We start from the raw sequence: 21,936 nt of genomic DNA on the forward strand, positions 1-21,936 counted from the left end.
CGGGTTGATCTTGCGGCCAAGCACGCCCACCCCCGGACACTGGCAGCCAGTCCCCGGATCCCCAAGGACGAGGTTTCTATTTGGAACCCACAACAGGTGCCCGGGAAACAAAGCCGCAAATCGCGGCCACCGACGTGCGCAGCCCCCTGCAAAGGAGCCAGTGGCCCTCTTGGGGACAGGGAAGGGGTGACGGGGAGGAGGATGGGAGATACTTTTTTCAATCCAGCTCCATCGTATAAGAGGACTCGGGTCACTCTGTGACAGCGCGGGATGGGGAGGGCACCGGGGTCCGCACGCAGGGCACAACCCGAGGGCGGGGCGGCCTCTGCAGGTGGCCCCGCGCATCAGGGCATGACAGCCGGGCCGCGCCTGCGCGCCCGCCTCGCGGCGGTCGGAGGACCAGCCCGCGGTCCCTCCCTTCCGCCCCCCAGAGCCTGCCTGCGCTTCTGCCGCTGCCCTTTGCGGCGCCGGCCAAAGCCCCTATCAATTGACAACAGACCCTGACTACCCCATCACCTCCTTCCTTCTACCCAATCTTTTTCATGCCACATAGCACTGTTATCCATTAAACTTGAGTAGGATGGATACAATTCTCTTAAATCTGGTATATCATATACTAAGAGGGTGTGTCCAGTGGAGGAATTAGCTTGTACCCAGGCATGTAAATGAGTGTGTACTTCAGAATACTGACTGTGGAGTCAGGCTGCTTTGGATGGAATCATTTCTCCTTCCTAGCGCCGTGGCATGGGCAAATTACTTGCCCTCTTGGAGCCTCTCCTCATCAGTAAAATGGAGATGATAAAAGCGACTACCTCATAAAGTTGTTGTAATATTAAATGGAATTTAGAATAGTACCTGGTACATAGGAAGCACTAAATATGTGTTAGCTATTATTATTATTAGATAAACCAACTCATTGTTGACCAACCGTTCTATGACAACTTTACATCTTGCCCACTCTTCTTCCCTCCCTTTTTTCCTCTTTTCATATGTACTGACCTTTTTGCCCTGATTTTTTTTTTTTCCTTTCTTTTTCTATATTGTGAAATCTGGACCATTTTCCACTAACTTTTAGATGGAGATAAGAGTTACTCTTGCAAAAAAAAATAGCATACTCTTGAAAAAAATTGTACTTGTGTTAGAATAGGAGAATTTTAACTCCTCCTCAGCACTTGGCCTACTTTTGTTACTCCAAAGCACAACCCCATCTCTTTTCTATCCTGATCATGGGCTTATAAACTTGAGTTGGATCCCATCTCTCAGTGAGCTTTTAAAATCACTAGAAATTTTGTGCGATTTAATATTCATTTATGTGCATGTTAGGTCATGAATTAACAAACACGTCATATGAGGCTTCTTGAAATGAAGAGTTAGCAATTAGATCTCTAAGAGTCATTTTACAGATGACACAGGTATAGATATGGATCTCTCAAAACTGTCTTGACTTCCTCACAATGAGTAAGGTCACTAAAGTCAAAGTCTGAATCTTCATTGGAGACTGACACCCAATAGCACCCATTATTATGAATATAATCAGTGGACACTTAGTGATTTTAACTATCCATTTAGGAGTCAGTCAAAATGAGCAGAAACAGCATTTGGGATAGAGATGGACTTTGCCCCATGCACTCTTGCAATGATAGGAATGGTTCGACCTACTACTGCTAATAATAATAATGTATTTCATAAGGAAGCCCTGGCGGTGAAGTGGTTAAGATTTCAGGCTGCTAACCAAAAGGTCAGCAGTTCAAATCCACCAGCCATTCCTTGGAAACCCTATGGGGCAGTTCTACTGTGTCCTGTGGGGTTGCTACGAGTCGGAATTGACTTAACAGTACACAACACCACCATAAGGAAGCAGCAAAAATACAGCACTGAAGACATTGGTCTTTGGAATCAAGAATGCCTGAATTCAGATCTTAGTTCTGCCTCCTCGCTCTATGACCTTGGGAGCTTTCTCTCCATCTCAGCAGATTTCTGGCCTGTAAAATGGACAAAATAATAGCACCTACTTCATAGGGCTGTTGGGAGGCCTAAATGAGAAAACGTATTAATGCTTAGAAGAGCATCTGGCTGTTTTGTAAGCTATCATTTGTTCTGTAGTCATTTATTTTATTTAATCACCTCAACCATGACCCTTTGATGAAGAAACTGAAACTGAGAGAGGTTCAGTAAATTGTCCAAAGACACACAAGTGCTTAGTAAAAAAAAGGAAAAATTAAAATCTAAGTTTGCCCAAATCCAACGTCTGATTCTGCTTAGATTCTTCAATTCTAACTTCAAAGAATTCACATGGGACAAAAAGCCATATCTTAAAACAGCATTGTTACTGACTAACCACGTATCTTTACAGGCACTTCAAGACTGAAAAACCCAACTTACCGTATCCAGTAGCTTAAAACAGCTGATCTGTGTTGTTCTTCATAAAGGTCATTTATACAATGGGTGTTACAAAGCCCCTTTCCTTACATTGTGTCATTTATTCACACTGACCATGAGAGCCAGGGAGGTTATATATTAAGGTCCCAGATTTACAAAAGAAGAAATTACAAACAAAAAGCCATTGCTGTTGAGTTGACTCTTACTCATCTTGACCTGATGTATTATAGAGTAGAACTGCTCCATAGAGTTCTTGGCTGTAACCTTTATGGAAGCAAATAGCCAGGCCCTTCTTCCATGGTGCCGCTGGGTGGGTTCACACTGCCAAGCTTTTGGTTAGTAGCTGAGAGCAGTTTGTGCCACCCAGGGACCGTAAAGAAATGCAAAAGCACTTTTAAAAATATAAAGTGTCAGACACATGAAAGACATCCTTGACCCATCACCAGAATGATTTTCTTAAAGAGAAACCTGATTATGTCACTGCACTTCTAAAAACTTTCAGTGGTTCTCCACCACTTACAGCATAAATAGTCGAACCCTCTTAGTATTGCATGGAGAACCCTTACAGTTTCTGCCATGCCCTTCCAAATCCCATGTTTTAGCTACACACATTACTTAGAGTTCCCATTTAAACACATCTCCCTACCTTTGTTCTTGTGGCTCCATTCCTCAAAAATGGCCTTCACTTTCTCTCTAATTCCATCAAACTCTTAAGGTTCAGCTCCAGTGGCACTTCCTCTCAGAAGCCTTTCGTGAACCTGGCCTTCCCCTCTCTCCCCAAGTTAATCAGACTCTCCTATTAACTGAAATAGCCGGATTCAGAAGGGGACATAAAATGAGGGATATCATTGCTGATGTCTGATGGATCTTGGCTGAAAGCAGACAATACCAGAAAGATGTTTACCTGTGTTTTGTTAACTATGCAAAGGCATTTGACTGTGTGGATAATAACAAATTATGGATAATATTGCAAAGAATGGGAATTCCAGAACACTTAATTGTGCTCATGAGGAACCTGTACATAGACCAAGAAGCAGTCCTTTGAACAGAATGAGGGAATACTGCATGGGTGAAAATCAGGAAAGGTGTGTGTCAGGATTGTATCCTTTTACCGTATGCAATCTGTATGCCAAGCAAATAATCAGAGAAGCTGGACTATATGAAAAAGAATGCAGCATCAGGATGGGAGGAAGACTCAATAACAACCTTCAATATGCAGATGACACAACTTTGCTTGCTGAAAGCAAAGAGGACTTGGAACACTGATGAAAATCAAAGCCTACAGCCTTCGGTATGAATTACATCTCAACATAAAGAAAACAAAAACCCTTACAAGTGGACCAATAAGCAACATGATGATAAGCAGAGGAAATATTGAAGCTGTCAAGGATTTCATTTTACTTGGATCTATAATCAATGTCCATGGAAGCAGCAGTCAAGAAATCAAATGATGTACTGCACTGGGCAAATCTGCTGCAATAACACCTCTTTAAAGTGTTAAAAAGCAAAGATGTCACTTGGAGCACTAAGGTGTGCCTTATGCAAGCCATGGTATTTTCCGTCGCCTCATATGCATGCAAAAGCTGGACAATGAGTAAGGAAGACCTAAGAATTGATGCCTTTGAATTATGATGTTGGCAAAGAATATTGGATATACCATGTTCTGCCAGAAAAAGGAACAAATCTGACTTGGAAGAAATACAGCCAGAATGCTCCATGCTCCTTAGAAATGAGGATGGTGAGAGATTGTCTCACATACTTTGGACATGTTATCAGGAGGGATCAGTCCCTGGAGAAGGACATCATGCTTGGTAAAGCAGAGGGTCAGCAAAAAAGAGGAAGACCCTCAGTGAGATGGACTGACAGAGCGGCTACAACAAATATAGCAACGATTGTGAGAATGATGCAGGGCTGGGCAGTGCTTCACTTTTTTGTACACAGGGTTGCTATGAGTCAGAACCAACTTGATGCCATCTAACAACAACTAACTGAAAGGTTGGCAGTTCAAACCCACCCAGAGTTTCCTCAGAAAAAAAGGCCTGTTGATCTGCTTCCAAAAGTCACAGCCCCTAAAACCCTATGAATACAGTTCCACCCTGGAACACATGGGTTGTCATGAGTCTAAATCGACTGGACAGAAATTGGTTTGACGTTTTGGGTTTTATGGGTTCTCTTAATACTAAGTGTTTACAGTCCTTATAATTAATCCCTCACACCATATTGTAATTGTCTAGCAACACATCCATTTATCACATTAGATTATAACTTCTTTTATGACAGAACTGTGTGCTATTCATTTTATTGCAGGGGGTCAATAAGTATTTGTTAAAGTTAAATGAATTAAGGTATCGCACTGCCCACGCAGTCTCTTTGACTCCACAGACATATCCATATTCAATTCTATTTTTATGACCTTGAAAACAAACAAAAATATTAAATTCCCAGCTTTTTTATTCTAAGTAATGAGCACATCCTCACATCATTTCTGAATCTCATTCCATCTCTTATAAGGGATGAATTTCAGGGATTAGGTAAGTTTCAGGGATGGTGTGAAAATGTCTAATAAACTTAGAAGCCAAAAATTTAATGGTATGTTTGCAAATTTTCACAGCACCATACTCCCTTAGCTACCCTGTTCCCTTATTCTCATACTGGGTGATCAGTGGCCACCTTAACACGTAATATATTTGAATCTCATAATTTAGCCCCATATTGAATTAGATATTTGTAGACTGCCCCCTGAGTCTATCTTCCATTTATGATTACTGTTTATGATTTGTGTAGCAAACAGCCAATTTACCAATGTCTATTTAAAACACAGTACACTTCCACACTAGGACTGTTTATACTGTGTTTGTTTTATCATTTTGTTCTGTTTTTGAGGAATTAGTGAAACCTTAAAAGTGCCTAACTCTGAGGTCTTAAGTGCATCCCTGCCACCAACTTCATAGCTATCCCCACAAATCATTCAGTGAATGGTTTAGAATGAATAAAACATGATCCCTGCCCTGAAGCAGTTTATAGTTTACTAATACTGTCAGCATCTGCACGGTACACTGTATCCAATAGGACCCCCAATTCTTCAATTTCTTTCCCACCTACTAGTTAAAGTTAATACCATCAAGTTTTCATGACTTCCTACCTAGTAGTCTTTCCCATTTTATATGATCTCATTACCCCTGACCAACACCTGTCCTGGTCTCCTCTCATAACCTTCCTTCACCACCAAAAGCAAAATACCCATCTCTGCCACCATTATGAAAACTCTCAGGCCAGAAGCACCTTCTATGTTGCATAAAATTGCACAGAACAGGTATCTTCACTTTTATGCGCCAGGCCTTCCACGAGGCCCAAGAACTCACACAAACCCTCCTTTAACCCTAACCCTATCTTTCCCTCTCAGATAAGCCACACATCTGGAACCAGCAGACTCCTCCTCCTCTGCTGTGTGCCTCAGACCTGCAGGAGGTTCTTGACAGGACAAGAAATCAGGCCTCGGTGACTAAACATTTTTCGGTACTTGTGGAGGGAGATGAGAGTCAAGTGTGCCCCTGTTCTCTCTCGCTTGGCTCCTAACAGTCTCCATTCTCCCCGCTTCTCCCCTTCCCCATTCCACCCCTCCTTTTCAAAGGCCTGGGTGAGAACAGCCAGCATCTCACAACAGAAGCCAGAAGAAGCTCAAGGCTGTTGCCCCAGAAACCCTGACTAGAGAATGGCTGGCTAGGCGCTGTTTGTTTTTTCCATAATCACAAAAATCCTATTGGGGGGACACTAGGGGGACTCTCAGCCTCACTCCACTATGCTGCCTTGGTGGCTAGGATCTGGGTTGGCCCCCACTACCCCCTTGGAAAAAGAGAAAAGTACCAACCCTGCATTATAGTGGGAGGCAAAAGGGGTTGTGGGAGGCGGCCAGGAGCTGAAAGTTGGGGAGAGAGGAGAAAAGTACTTGGCCCTTGGGCTTTGCAAAAGAGTCGCCGGTGACACTCCATCCTGCCCCATTGGCTTTTCAAAAATTATTGAGGGAATGGAGGAACAACAACCCCTGGAAGCAACTCTCACGCACAGAACACATACACGCAAACTGCTCACGCACTGCAGGGCTAGAGGATTGATTTCCACGGTGTTCTCGGCTTTCGGCTGGGTAAAACAAGCCATCACTTCTGGTTTAGCTTTTAAAGCCAGTGTAAGGGAACACCGCGTAATGCTGAACAGAAACATTGGCACCTCACAGACATTAATTAATAAGAAATGCAAGATCGCTAAACCCTCAAAAGCACTAGGGACAAAAAGCTGCTACAGCCACATGATACTGACAGAGATACCACATTAAGAAAAAAAATGACATCCAAGTTACTGGAATATACTTCTCGATCCTGGGTACCAAAAAACATGAATATCTGAATTAAATTTGCATAGCTCAGTGCCTCTGGGCAAAAATGAAAATGAAGGCTGCTTTCTCATAGCTTCCAGCAAATATACTACGAATCACTGGGGTTAATACTTTCAGATCGTCACAGTGGCTACTGCACTTAAATATGAAAGTTTAATGCAGATGTCTGTAAATACCTCCTTACATTTCCAAGGTATCGATTCATCCAACCAGAAAACAGGGCCAAACAGCTTAGTCACCAGCAGGCAGGGCAACCGGCTGTATTGACAAAACCGGGCAGAAAGTAAACACAGTCATCCTCCTCCCCCACCTTGAGCACAAATCTCTGCCCAGTGCATCAGCTCCCAGATATGGCCCCTAAAGAGCAGATGGGTGAATTTCCGCAACTCTCATCCCCCACTCCATCCCCTCCCTGGATGCTCTTACCTGCTATCCTAAGTACTGCCCTCTCGGCTGGGTCCAGCACGGAGCCCCCGTGAATCTTTCTTTTCGATCTCTCATGTCTAGGTAAATTCCACGGTAAGGTGTCTCCCGGAGCTGGAGATGCCGAGCCAGATTTCTGGCTGAAATCATCCTCATCGGAAAAATCCGCAGAGGAAGACATAGAGCAGCGATAGGATGCGTTCCCGGAACTCTATAGAGGATGACACAGAAAAAAAGCATTAACAGCAAAGCACTCACAAACACTCATCGATTAAACATCCTCTCCCCCACCCCTCCCAGCTGGGTCTGGCATCCCCAACCATCCTCAGAGCTGAGGGAATAAACAAAATAAAAATAAAACCCACAGCTCACCATCTTTTCTTGGCGAAGTCTTCGATGGTAAAAACAATACCCAAGTAGTTCCAATACATGAAGATTTTTACGGAAGAAGTGTGTGGCCTGTGGTCCGGCCACCAGCTCACAAATGACTGGCCCAACAATGAAGCCAGAATCAACAGCCTTCCTGTTACAAATCTATAGTATTTGGCTCCCCCACCAGGACAGGAGAAACATTTCCATTACTAGACTGCTGGTTAATTCATTAATGCAAGTAACTTGAAGTTTCAAAAACAAAGCACAAATGCAGGATGTTGAGCCCCAATTCCCTTCCGCTTGAAGTCACTTCACCGCTGGAGTCTCCTTTCTGACCAGTCTTGATCCCCTTGTCCTCTTTATTTAATTTTCTTCATGAAATTGAAGCAGGTTCCCAGGAAAGAGCAAGGAGGGAGGAAGGGCTAATTCGGAGAATAGCCTTTTCTTAAGACTGGGAGAGCACAAAAGGTTGTTTTCAAAAGCCGAAGGCAGCGCCAATAAACAAACATCTGAACCCAGTTTACAGTTCTTGAGATAATTTAAACTTCTAACAAAGTAACAGCTGCCAATAATGTAAATGAGAATGATGCGGTGCAATGACAGGAAGCAGAACCCGTCTCAGCTCCTGGTCATTACACAGCAAAACGGGAAACATGATGCTTTCACAGAAAGCACTTTGCCGGAAGGTTTGTCCTTCCTTCTTCCTTCATCCAACAGAAGCCAATCTGCAGGGTCATCTCCTGCAAAAGGGTTATTATAGCTTCTATACAGAGAAAAGGCACAAGATAGTATTCCTGCCTTGCGTTCTTCATTGGGTTATGTTTGTCATTATTTTAGAAAGCCACCGGCTTACTAAGGAAACAAGGATGCTGACTGCATCTGTGCTGCGGTACAGGGTTATAAAAAATTAAGTTTTAAAGGGAATCTTCACTTTCCCACTTGGAATTCCGCTCTGCTGAGATTCACGGTGAAGATGCAAATCTGGTATAGCCTGAATTCCTGAAACGTAACTTGCAGCCATGGATCCCTAAGAAGCAGGAATCAGTGAGGCATGCTCCAATTTGAGCGAAAACACTGGGCTGTTCACAAAAGCAGTGACAACTGTAGCGAAAACAGGCTGTGTGAGCAACATCCCAAAGCACTCACCCAAGGCACATGAAATAAGCTCTAATCAGTCAGGACTACTGACCTTACCTCAGTCTGTTCAGGCATGTTGCTACACAGGGTCAACACCATCATTTTAAATGTACACTTGATACTTACTGCTAAGTAAGATGTGTAAAATTTAACTCTATTCTTCCCCCTCAAAAGCAGTCTTCCATTTTATTTTACATGATATTTCATCTCTTTAATTTTTAATTAATTTATTTAAATTTTGTATGTTTTCCTAGTGGCAATAATGTATTAAAGAAACTTGAGGCAAATAAATAAAATTGATTTCCCATATTGTAGCTAGAGTCTACAGAGAGTTGTGTGTGGCATTAAGTCAGTCACAATATGCTGTTCTCAACCTAATTTATTTTCCATGCTTCTCTGAAAATTATCTTGAGCTCTTTGAGGTTCTGTTGTTGGCTGGATCCATGGAAAAGAGTAACATTCTTAAAGACTTTTAAAAGAGTATTAGGTTTCTTTGGTTGCCTTCTATCTTCCTTAAAATGGCTTCCTACCTGTCCTTACTTAAGGTCGTCCTTTATCTGTGAGATTCTATTTCTTATTGTTGCCTGCACTATTTTAGTGAGTATAGCAATTTGATTGTTTATCTTTATAGAGAGACCTAGACAGGGAATAACTGGAAAAAGAACTGCTACTTACCAAAAACCACTGGTTATTGATTTTTCTGAAGTAAATTTTTTTAATGACCAGAGTCTCAGCTGATTGAACAACAAAATGTGATTTATGCCACGACATAAACACCATTAATGACACGTAGCCAGATGGGAACAGTTACTACCCCCAGACCCAAGGGTGTTGACAAGTGCAGCCTTTAATCTGGTAGTGTCATTGGTAAACAGATAAGAGAGAAAAGGAAGAAGAGGCAATCAGCAACACCTCTTTCAGCAATATATCATAAGAAAATAAACACACATACAAACTGAGGGAAATCAGACATGTTTACACATGGTAAAGTCTCTCCCAGGACATACAACTCAAGAGTTTCAATAATTAAAATATTAGGTTTATTTCACAAAATTTTCATAGATGCTTTTTTAAAACATAAGGTAAACCATAAAAAAATTAAGCCCATTTGAACTCTGAAAATTCAGAATAGATTTAAATGAAGCTGCTTTGAAGTGGATCGATCCTATAAGACTATTATAATTCTTTGTTGATTTGAACTGACTTGCCAATTCATGTTATTATCTCGAGAACTGGGGGAAGAGTATGTGGCACAGTCTCTCTTTTCTTTTGGCAAAAGCAAGCCTATTCTCTGACTCAAAATCTAGAGCCTAACCTTTGATGTGAGGCTTGGAAGGATAGGACAAAGGAAAAGGATTCCTGTGACCAGCAAAACCTATAGGTTCCTTATCTATTACTCTACTTTGTTGCCTAAGGTTTGATTCCTGTTAAAATACAAATATCTATGTCCATCAATAGGGGATTGGTTAAATAAATTTGAGTATATCCATACACTAGGCTGCTCTGCCCATTTAAACAAAAACATCCTAGATCCTCATTTAGCAACATGGAAAGAGGTCATGTAGAATGATTCCTATTTTGCAAATTAAAAAAAAAACTGAGTTATATATAAAGATAGATACCACTTACTAGTATGTTTACCAGTATAAAACATAAATAGCGGTGGTCTCTGGGTGATAACTAAGACTATTAATGGATTTAATATTATTCCTTATAATTTTATAATCTAAAACAAACATACACACACAAAAAAAAAAAAATTTGAAAAGAAGAAAAGATACTATGCAATAAGGGTCAGAGAAAATATCAAAGACCCTATGAAGAAGTAACTATTTAAGCCAGTATTTTTAACCATTTTGGACTCATGGACGCCCCTGAGGAGCTGATGAAACCTATAGAAACTTCTCTCTAGAAAAAAGCATATAAGCAAATACACACGAATTTTGCAAATAATTTTATAAGGTTCACTGACCCACTGACCCCAGGTTAAGAATCCAATTTACACCATCATATGTCATCCCCACTTGACATGCTTGTTGAGAACAGGAGGAACAGGAAAAGGGCTGTGGAGTACCCATGCCAGAGAGGGGAGACGGTAATTAAGGTGGTGAAGACAAAGCAGACCTAGGTCATATATTTTTAACATTTGGCCTCTTCTTTATAAAAGACCATAAGCCACTTCTGAACTGATGTTGGATCATTACAACCAAAAAAACCCTTAGGCTGTGATCAACCAAAAAACCCTAGATAGTGTCTTATACAACCTAGTTATTAAAGCAGTTTTAACAACTGAATTAGACTACCAAAAGCTTTTAACTGAATTGCTAATAGCCAATTCCTCTGCATGGAATAAAAACAGTCAAAATTTCCTAAAGCCAGGATACCTACATAATGCAACATTTTTAGAAGAGGAAGTGAACAATAACGTTTCTAATTGAAACCCCGGTGGGGGGATCTGAGATAAGTACAATGGAACTACCTTAATTGGAAGCAGACCAGCCTTCACACCCTGATCTGTAGGAAAGTGCCAGGAAATTGTCTCTGCACCAGGCATTCTCTGAATGCAATGGAGAAACAAGACCAGAGATAAGGGTTTGTAAAATGGTCAGATTTTCAGAACTCCAGAGTCTGGAAAGTAAACTTTCAAAAACCCACATACTTATGATTTATGTACATTTCTGTACGTATGTTATACTTCAAAATAATTTACAAAAAAATTTAAAAAATATATGACAAAATCCAGATTGTGAGGCTTTCTACAAGCTATCTGTCTTGGATTCTTCAAAAAGGTTAACGTCCCGAAACATACACACACAAAAGGTAGGGACTGTTCTAAATTAAAAGAGACCAAAGACATTAACAAAAATTCATAAACTTTGATTGGATTCCGAATTTTTTTTTCCCACTAAAAAAATATTTTAGGTGCAATTGGAAAAATCTGAGCATGGGTCATGGATTGTTCATTGGATGATATTAAGAAATTGGAGCCCTGGTGGAGCAGTGGTTAAGAGCATGGGTGCTAACCAAAACGTCAGCAGTTTGAATCTACCAGCAGCTCCTTGGAAATTCCATGGAGCAGTTCCACTATGTCCTACAGAGTCACTATGAGTCGGAATCAACTCGACAGCAATGGGATTGGTTTGGGTTTTTGGTATTAAGAAATTATTCTTAATTTTCTTAGGTGTTGTTAGAAGATGCAGGAGGAAGAAGTCATTATGTCTGCACTTGTTTTCAATTGTTTTGAAAAAAAGAGAATAGTGAAATGTGACAATACTTTAATAACAAGTATTCACTGTACTACTATTTCAACTTTTCTATAAATTTGAGTATTTTCAAAATGAAGAGTTAAGGTGAAAACATAGCAAGGCCTTTTTCAGTTTCATTAAGTATCACTCTGAATTATGGTGTTGGTGAAGAATACTGAATACACCATGGACTACCAGAATGAGGAAACCCTGGTGGCATAATAGTTAAGTGCTATAGCTGCTAACCAAAAGGTCAGCAGTTCAAATCCACCAGACACTCCTTGGAAACTCTATGGGGTGGTTCTACTCTGTCCTATAGGGTCGCTATGAGTCAGAATCCACTTGATGGCAACGGGTTTTTTGTTTTTTGTTTTTTTTGCCGGAACGGAACAAATCTGTCTTGGAAGAAGTACAGCCAGAGTGCTCCTTAGAAACAAGGATGTCGAGACTTTGTCTCACGTACTTTGGACAGGTTGTCAGCAGGGACCAGTCCCTGGAGAAGGACATCAAGCTTGGTAACGTAGAGGGTCATCAAGAAAGAGGAAGACCCTCAAGGAGATGGCTTGATACAGTGGCTGCAACAATGGGCTCAAACATAGCAACGATTGTGACGACAGCACAGCACTGGGCAGTGTTTCGTTCTGTTGTACGTGGGGTCTCTACGAGTCAGAACCGACTCAACAGCACCTAACAACAAAAGTGCTGCTTAGCCCTGGCGTATTCTCACAAGATCCCTAGGTAGCAAGAACATTGTGATAGCATCCATCCATGTAATTTCTCACAGCATTTCTTCAGAAACATTTAGGGAATCACCAGAAGCAGTGGCCTAAATCAACAGCTCTCCAGTGAAAGATGATCTGCTTGCCTGAGTCCTAAGCATAATTTTAGAAGGAAGGATATAACTGACATTCCTCTGTGTTATTCATTTAATATACAGTGCAAAACCGAAAACCAAACCTGGTGCCATCGAGTCGATTTCAACTCATAGTAACCCTGCAGGACAGAGTAGAACTGCCCCATAGAGTTTCCAAGGAGCGCCTGGTGGATTCGAACTGCTGGCCCTTTGGTTAGCAGCCGCAGCACTTAACCACTACACCACCAGTGAACACAGTGCAGTGCAGTGCAGTGCAGTGCAGTGAACACAAAACAAGCTCAATATTACAGTTTTTTGTATTTTACATAAAAAAAAAGACAACAAAATTTAGAAAAATTAAATATCCAATTGAAAATTCCCTTGATTAGATAAGTACAAATACTAACTTCTTATATATTGTATAAAAATCCATGGTAAGCCTGTCCTTATATATTAGTTTTTTTATTTGGAATTAAGTCAGAAAGAAAAGGCACACTATCTGATTTTAGAGATCCCAGGGAAAATAACCTCCACCACAAACAGATGAACAAGCAAACAATTAAGGAAAATGTAAGAAAGTATGCTTAACCCCATGAAGACAAAGTAAGTTATGGTAAACTTGAGGGAGGATGTGCTTTTCAAAATGAGTTGAACAATCCAAGTACTCCCTCATCAAATAAACAGCTCTTAACTAAACTCTCAACTTGAAACCACCTTTAAATAAGAGGGCCTCTGGCTTGATGCGGCTCCTGCTGGCTCTTACTTAACTCTGAGAGCCAGGGGAGACTGGGCAGAGCTGGAGAGGAAGGGAAGGTCACAGGGAGGGGAAGCTAAAAAGTTACTGCTTAGATCTGACTCAAGGGAGGGGGCTCTAGGTAAAGACTTAAGGAAGTCAAAGGTTTCTTTCTAGATAGCCAGTTCATCAGCCTATAAAAGAACACTGGAATTTAGGGTACAAACCCTTTTAGGGTATAAAGATTATGCACTGATTGGAGTGTTCCTTGCTACTGTACTTCTGGGAAGCAGGGCTCACTGTGAGACATGGGGAGGAAAGGTCCCACATCATTTTCCTTAGCTGTGTGGCCTCTAGCATGGCTCTACAAGGTGACTTATTACCAATAGTAGCATGGCTTCAGATTCTGGGAAGTCTTGGCTTAGTACTAAGACATTCTGGAAGACTTCCTTACTTTCAAATTAACCAGTATGTTCTAAGTAGACACATCATTTACTGAGTGACTGAAGTCAGGGACTTTACCAAGTACTTTCACTCATGTAATACCCACTGCAACCCAATGGTGGCATAGTGGTTAAGAGCTACGGCTGCTAACCAAAAGGTCAGCAGTTCAAATCCAGCAGGCGCTCCTTGGAAACCCTATGGGGCAGTTCTACTCTGTCCAATAGGGTCACTATGAGTTGGAATCAACTCAATGGCAACTGGTTTGATTTGGTTTTTGCAGCCCAGTGATGAAACAGATGCTTAGAGAGGTTAAGTAATTTTTCCACAGTCATTATGCCATTCTGAAGATGTAATGAGTTCTTTTGACTCCAAAGCCTGTGCTCTTGATCAGGTGTTACTAAAAAAAAAAAAACCCATTGCCGTTGAGTAGATTCTGACTCATAGCGACCCTACAGGACAGCGTGGAACTGCCCCATAGGGTTTCCAAGGAGCACCTGGTGGATTTGAACTCCTGACCTTTTGGTTAGCAGCCCTAGCACTTAACCACTATGCTACCAGGGATTCCAGGTGTTACTAAGCACCCTAAAATGTGTCTAGGCACTGGAAGGCACATATAACATGCTCATTCATGGCCCTTAAAGATTGTATCATGTACTTGGAGAGCCCAAAAGGATTAGACTTGTTTTGGGTAGCCCCAGGGTTTAGAACTAGACTTCAAGAGTAGACATAATCAGGAGACAAGCGTCAGTACACAATTTCAAAATTCCAAAAACGTACAACTACTTAAAATTGAAAAGGACTGCTTTTCGTGGTAGTGAGCTGCCTCCTACTCCAAGGGACCAGGCCTGCACTGAGTGGAGTGATGAGATTACTTTATGGTCTCTTCCACCTCTAAGAATCTTTGGTCCTATGTACTCCCACACCTCCATACATCCTCCCCGCAATGAGACATTTGTAAAAGAAAAATTATGTTAAATATCAAAATGCCAAATTTTTACTAAAATTGTAAAATTCTTTCAAAATTTTCACAAAACCCATCTCTTTTCTTTGCAAGAACACCTTAATCCAATCATTAAAATTGTAGAAATAGAGACATCTAAAACTAGTTTGCACTTGAGCATCTGCAAACAGCCTTTTCCAAAGGAAGGACATGGTAAATAATTTGCCTAAAAGAAAAACAAACGTATGTCTGAAAATATCCTCACAAAACAGAAACACATTAGGAAGACAAACTCAAATAATGAAAACATCCCTTTAACTACAGAATACTTAATCTGATATTTAAAATGGATATTTACTTATATCAGTCAGTTAAAAATATTTCTGAAGCACCCATTGGCATCTGCCTTGGAGGAGCTTAAAATCAAACTGGGAGAGTGAAGATGACAAAATAGCCAACTTATAATTAAATATCATCTTTATGTATTGGGCTCAAAAATATATCTTCCAGTGGAAGGACATAAATACATACATAGAAATATGGTTCATAGTATAAACTCAATTAGGAGAGAAAGGCTGAGTCAGAAGATGCACTGGAACTTCTAGAAGCCAAGATGGAGGTGCAGGCGCCCCCACCTCCCTTACTCCTTCACAGGCTGTTGTCCTTAGCTGTCACTGAGTCATCTTCCAACTCTTGGCAACCCCATGCACAACGGGTGATCCATAGGGTTTTCACTGGCTGACTTTTGGAAGTAGATCACCAGGCCTTTCTTCCTAGTCTTAGTCTGCAAGCTCAATTGAAACCTGTTCAGCATCACAGCAACACGCAAGCCTCCAATGACAGATGTGTGGTAACTTCACATGAAATGCATTGGCCAGGAATCAAACCCAGGTCTCCAGTATAGACAGCAAGAATTCTATCACTTGAGCCATCACTGCCCCCCATCCTTCCCAAAACTGTCAACCAATAAGAGTCATTCTGTAGATGCACTATGGTTGACCCACCCATTTTTAAAGACTAATTAACAGCAAACATCCAAAAATTGGAAAATTCCACAAGAAAATTCAGATATGACAGTAGCAATTTCCCCTTTTTAGGAAGGACATGTGCCTTCCAGTCTGACACAGTCCTTACCTGGCCCACTTTACTCATTTATGATACCTGGCCCTTGTAGCCATATGAGTAGGGGCCCCTGACCCTGCATAAATTAAGGGATAGATGACACCGTTCCGTTTAGAGAGTAAAGGAAAGGTGAGGGAGGGGAAAGATAAAGACAATGGTAACAACAGAAAAGAGATAGAATTTTAAAAAATAAGAATAGGAGAGAAGGGGATAAAACAAAACTAAAAGAAGGGTACCAAAATATTTCCAAGAAATGGATGCCAAACGGAAATAGGTGGTGCCATGTTCCTACTGATGTCCAAGTGCTGATCTCATTCTGCTCCATCCCCAAGAACCCCAGTTAACACTTCAAATGTCCAGGAAATGGAATAGAACTGCCTCTGGTCTACTGCCTCTGAGCTGGCTTACTGAAAAATTTGGCCCAATTGGGATGCTTCATATTGGACAGTGGCAACCATCCAATCACAGTATACCATCTGGGGAAGAATAAATGTTATGTGTAGTCAAGATGCCCTTAACTAATATTTGGGTTTTCCCTAAGATCTACTGTACATCCCAGTCTTAGAATGGCTGAGGTCCAACCAGCACGAGTATGATTCAAAGCACCTACACCTACACAAGAGGGTATCCCAGGTTTCATTTTGTTTCTGTAATACATTTCTCTTTCAGAGGGTAATCTGGACCTGTCTCTTGCCCTACCACCTATGGAAGGTATTTGGCGGGGCAGGAAGTAGAACCGGCCTGGCTTTTATTTTCCGCAAACGTTAAGTCTATTTGGGAGGCTACGGTTACAGAAAGGGGCAGAGAGCTCTGGAAAAAAGACATTTCCCAGACTAAAAACAGGTTCCTCTGGGCTGGGGAGAACATCTGTGGGTCCTGGAACAGAGGACTTCCCAAAAGAAGACCGTTGGTATGCCTAGAGGGATGGACCATAGGCTTAACCTTTCAAAAGATCCCTGTGTCCCAGGAAAGACCCAGAAACAGTCTGAAGAGCCCTATAGGACATTAACAGGGCATAATCTGGAGGCACAAATGATTGTCCCATTCCCTGACACCTTCACACTTTATAAGACCCCAGAACCCTATAACACAACTCCAAGATGGAGTGCGTGAGGAGCACCTGGCCCCACATAATAAGGGACTGGAAGTCAGAACTTAAGATGAGATTTAAAAAAAAAGGTGATATATCTTGCAACAGTTTATAGACTGAGATTCAAAACCACTGTGTAGGCAGTGACTATTTCTTATCTGCTTTAGAATCCCAGTTCTTGGAAGTGGGCCCTGAGGAATTTCTACTGACTGAATTCACTGGCTTCAGCAGCTGATTCTATATGACTGGAGATTCAGAGAGAGAACTCTGCCAACGTGGGCTAAAAATGTCCTGAATATCTGTCTTTCTTCTGTCACACACACACACACCACTACCACCACCAGAATCACAACGGGAACTACCTCTTCCTTCCCCCATCACCATTTTTCATTTCAAGGCTTCTTTGAATCTTGTGAAGCCAGGGAAAAGAGGACTGTGTTTGTTTGCTTGCTAGATTGTTGTTACCTTATTCCAAAAACGACTTAATGTAACTAATAAAAAGATGGTAACATCAGGGAAGAAGGATATTGAGACCTATGAGTTATCCACTAGTATCCCAGAGCAAGAAGCAGCAGAAGCATAAGATGCTCAGAAAACATAAGGTGGAAAGTAGCACCAGATGAGGCTGGGGAAGCAAGTGGTGATGGAGGTAATGGGGGACTTTATATGCCATGCTAGGGTGTGGGCTTGTTCTTGTAGAAGCTGGATTCTTGCTGAAGGGTTTGAAGCCATGAAGAGAACGGACTGGAAGTGGGCAAAAATCAGACAAAATTACTTGGCAGTTATTGTAATCAGGGCCAGATCAAGGTATGTGAGGGCCCTAAACACTGATAATCTATGATGTTCCCTCCTCTGCTTACTCACACATTTGAATGGGATATATGAGTTATATATATGCATGTGTGTGTGTGTGTGTGTGTGTGTGTGTGTGTGATGTAACTTTTTTAAAATGCAACTATAATATTAGTGATTGAACACAAAAGTGGCGTATGCCATTTTGGCAGAATGAGATGAGAATATAAAATTTCAGCGGATGCGGAGTACTAAGATTTTTATGATATACCGCATTTTCTACAAAAAGAATATTCTACATATTCTACAACAAAGAAAATGAATCACTGAAGTTGGTTGTTTCAACAATCAGTATAAAATTCTGTTGATCTCCCATGATGAAAAATTGCCTTTCACCAATTTTGCACATACTTCAATTTTGATGCTTGTTTCATAAAAAATGCTATCACTATAAATGAACAAATGAAATATGTCATAAAAGAAGATTTTATGATCAGAAAACAAATATTACTACAAATTACTATATTTTCTTTTTAGATAGGTCTTTCATCTCCAACATGTTATAATTAAAAACCTTTCTTTCAATTCTTTGCTCTTACAAATTCTCCAATGATTTCATCACAATTAAGCTGCCCAGTAATATCTACTTCATACATAATAAGGATGGTGAATTGAGTTTTTCTTGAACCACTGTTGTACAGTGAGGGGTTTTGAGTCTCTTTAGGAAAGAAAATGAGATTTCCGTTGTGCAGTTTGTGATCATTAAACTTAGGAATACGTGTAAAGCAATTTCAACATTGGGAAATATGCATTGTATTTTATCTTCTAGTATGGAACCATACATGCCTACATGAGTAAAATTTGTCTTTCCTGAATCTGTAAACTTAATTCTCATTTAAGAATGAAATCGTAAGAAGAAAGTGGGAGGGCTCACTCTACCTGATTTCAGAACCTATTATACAGCTACAGTAGTCAAAACAGCCTGGTACTGGTACAACAACAGGCACATAGACCAATGGAACAGAATTGAGAACCCAGATATAAATCCATCCACGTATGAGCAGCTGATATTTGACAAAGGACCAGTGTCAGTCAGTTGGGGAAATGATAGTCTTTTTAACAAATGGTGCTGGCATAACTGGATATCCACTTGCAAAAGAATGAAACAGGACCCATACCTCACACCATGCACAAAAACTAACTCCAAGTGGATCAAAGACCTAAACATAAAGACTAAAACGATAAAGATCATGGAAGAAAAAATAGGATCAACCCTAGGAGCCCTAATACAGGGCATAAACAGAATACAAAACATTACCAAAAATGATGAAGAGAAACCAGATAACTGGGAGCTCCTAAAAATCAAACACCTATGCTCATCTAAAGACTTCACCAAAAGAGTAAAAAGACCACCTACAGACTGGGAAAGAATTTTCAGCTATGACATCTCAGACCAGCGCCTGATCTCTAAAATCTATATGATTCTGTCAAAACTCAACCACAAAAAGACAAACAACCCAATCAAGAAGTGGGCAAAGGATATGAACACACACTTCACTAAAGAAGATATTCGGGCAGCTAACAGACACATGAGAAAATGCTCCCGATCATTAGCCATTACAGAAATGCAAATTAAAACTACGATGAGATTCCATCTCATACCAACTAGACTGGCATTAATCCAAAAAACACAAAGTAATAAATGTTGGAGAGGCTGCGGAGAGATTGGAACTCTCATACACTGCTGGTGGGAATATAAAATGGTACAACCACTTTGGAAATCCATCTGGCATTATCTTAAACAGTTAGAAATAGAACTACCATACAACCCAGAAATCCCACTCCTCGGAATATACCCTAGAGATACAAGAGCCTTCACACAAACAGATATATGCACACCCATGTTTATTGCAGCGCTGTTTACAATAGCAAAAAGCTGGAAGCAACCAAGATGTCCGTCAACGGATGAATGGCTAAATAAATTGTTGTATATTCACACAATGGAATACTACGCATCGATAAAGAACAGTGACGAATCTCTGAAACATTTCATAACATGGAGGAATCTGGAAGGCATTATGCTGAGCGAAATGAGTCAGAGGCAAAAGGACAAATATTGTATAAGACCACTATTATAAGATCTTGAGAAATAGAAAAAACGGAGAAGAACACATACTTTTGTGGTTACAAAGGAGGGACGGAGGGAGGGAGGGAGAGGGCTTTTTATTGATCAATCTGTAGATAAGAACTGCTTTGGGTGAAGGGAAAGACAACACTCAATACAAGGAAGGTCAGCCTAATTGGACTGGACTAAAAGCAAAGAGGTTTCCGGGATAAAATGAAAGCTTCAAAGGTCAGCGGAGCAGGGGCTGGGGTCTGGGGAACTTGGTTTGAGGGGACTTCTAAGTCAACGGGCAAAATAATTCTATTATGAAAACATTCTGCATCCCACTTTGAATTGTGGCACCTCGGGTCCTAAATGCCAACAAGCGGCCATCTAAGATGCATCAATTGGTCTCAACCCAACTGGAGCAAAGGCAAAGGAAGAACACCAAGGTCACACAACAACTAAGACCTCCAGAGACAGAAAGGGCCACATGAACCAGAGACCTACATTATCCTGAGACCAGAAGAACTAGTTGCTACCCGGCCACAATCGATGTCTGCCCTGTCAGGGAGCACAACAGACAACTCCTGAGGGAGCAGGAGACCAATGGGATACAGACCCCAAATTCTCATAAAAAGACCATACCTAATGGTATGACTGCGACTAGAGGAATCCCAGAGACAATGCTCCCCAGAACTTCTGATGGCACAGGACAGGAACCATCCCCGAAGACAACTCATCAGGCATGAAAAGGACTGGTCAGTGGGGGGGAGAGAGATGCTGATGAAGAGTGAGCTAATTAAATCAGCTGGACACTGGAGAGTGTGTTGGCAACTCTTGACTGGAGGGGGGATGGGAAGATAGAGAGAGAGGGAAGATGGCAAAATTGGCACGAAACGAGAGACTGAAAGGGCTGACTCAATAGGGGGAGAGCAAGTGGGAGATGGGAGTAAGATGTATGTAAACCTACATGTGACAGACTGATTGGAATGGTAAATGTTCACTTGAAGCTTAAAAAAAATTAATTTAAAAAAAAAAAAAAAGAATGAAATCGTCACATGTCTCCATAAAGGTTTGTATTTAAGTCATTGGGATAAGCCTGAACTAATTTCTTGAATGCCTTCATTCTCTCTTCATCAGGTATATCCACGCCCTTTGTTGCTTTCTTGGAAGATGAATTTAGAAACACACTCATTGTTGCAAAACAGAAACATACTTTGCATGACAAGTAAATATAGAATTTTGCATCCTCTTAATGTGTCTAATACCTCATTTACTAGCATATAGACAATAATATCAAGCACCGTGTCCTGAGCAAGCAACAAGAAACAAAACTTACTTAATACATAAAACTTTTCATGTTACATAAATATTTCCAGTGTTTTTTGGATGTTTTCTATATTAGTATATTAAATTATTACTCGTCTTAGTATTACATTAAATGTATGCTAGATTATATCCACGTGTATGCCAAACATATTTAAGGTTAAAGTTATAATTATTATTTACAAAACTTACAGCATAACTCTCTACGTAAATGCTATACTCTTAAAAAGTAATTTGACTGAATTCATTGCAATGCTCAACTTTGCATTCCATTGCGTGTGCACATCAGCTGGGACTGGAGTTCCCACTAGTTGTTTACCAGAAAGTGCACAAGAGTATACCCTGTGTTGTATCATGACAAGGAGCATTGCTGGCCCTCCTGGGTAGAGGTGCTGGATCAGCAGACGTGCATGTACAGGACGGTTCTCTCAAAATGGATCAGAGACCTGTTATTTATTAATATAATCCATATTTGCCCAGTAACCACTCATGCTGGATCCAGTTACATACTGGGTGAATGTATTAAGAGTTAGACTTGACAGCCCACCCCACCTCTTGTTTATTAGAAAGAAACAGTATACTC

General features: G+C 40.9%; 1 protein-coding gene across 8 annotated transcripts in view; it reads right to left on the reverse strand.

Moving 5' to 3' along the window:
• The window catches only part of DST (dystonin), a 490,994-nt gene that overhangs the window by 367,037 nt on the left and 102,021 nt on the right, over nucleotides 1–21,936 (reverse strand). For 7 of the 8 annotated variants that reach the window (XM_049894718.1, XM_049894699.1, XM_049894708.1 and 4 more), the window contains exon 4: nucleotides 7,196–7,403. In XM_049894718.1, coding sequence (XP_049750675.1) covers nucleotides 7,196–7,403 — 208 coding nt within the window. Of the gene's footprint in view, nucleotides 1–7,195; nucleotides 7,404–7,564; nucleotides 7,717–21,936 lie in introns of those variants that run through there. The other variant, XM_049894749.1, reaches the window with a different exon arrangement.

This window comes from Elephas maximus, chromosome 1 (assembly GCF_024166365.1).
Source record: "Elephas maximus indicus isolate mEleMax1 chromosome 1, mEleMax1 primary haplotype, whole genome shotgun sequence".
Taxonomy (NCBI): Eukaryota; Metazoa; Chordata; class Mammalia; order Proboscidea; family Elephantidae; genus Elephas; species Elephas maximus.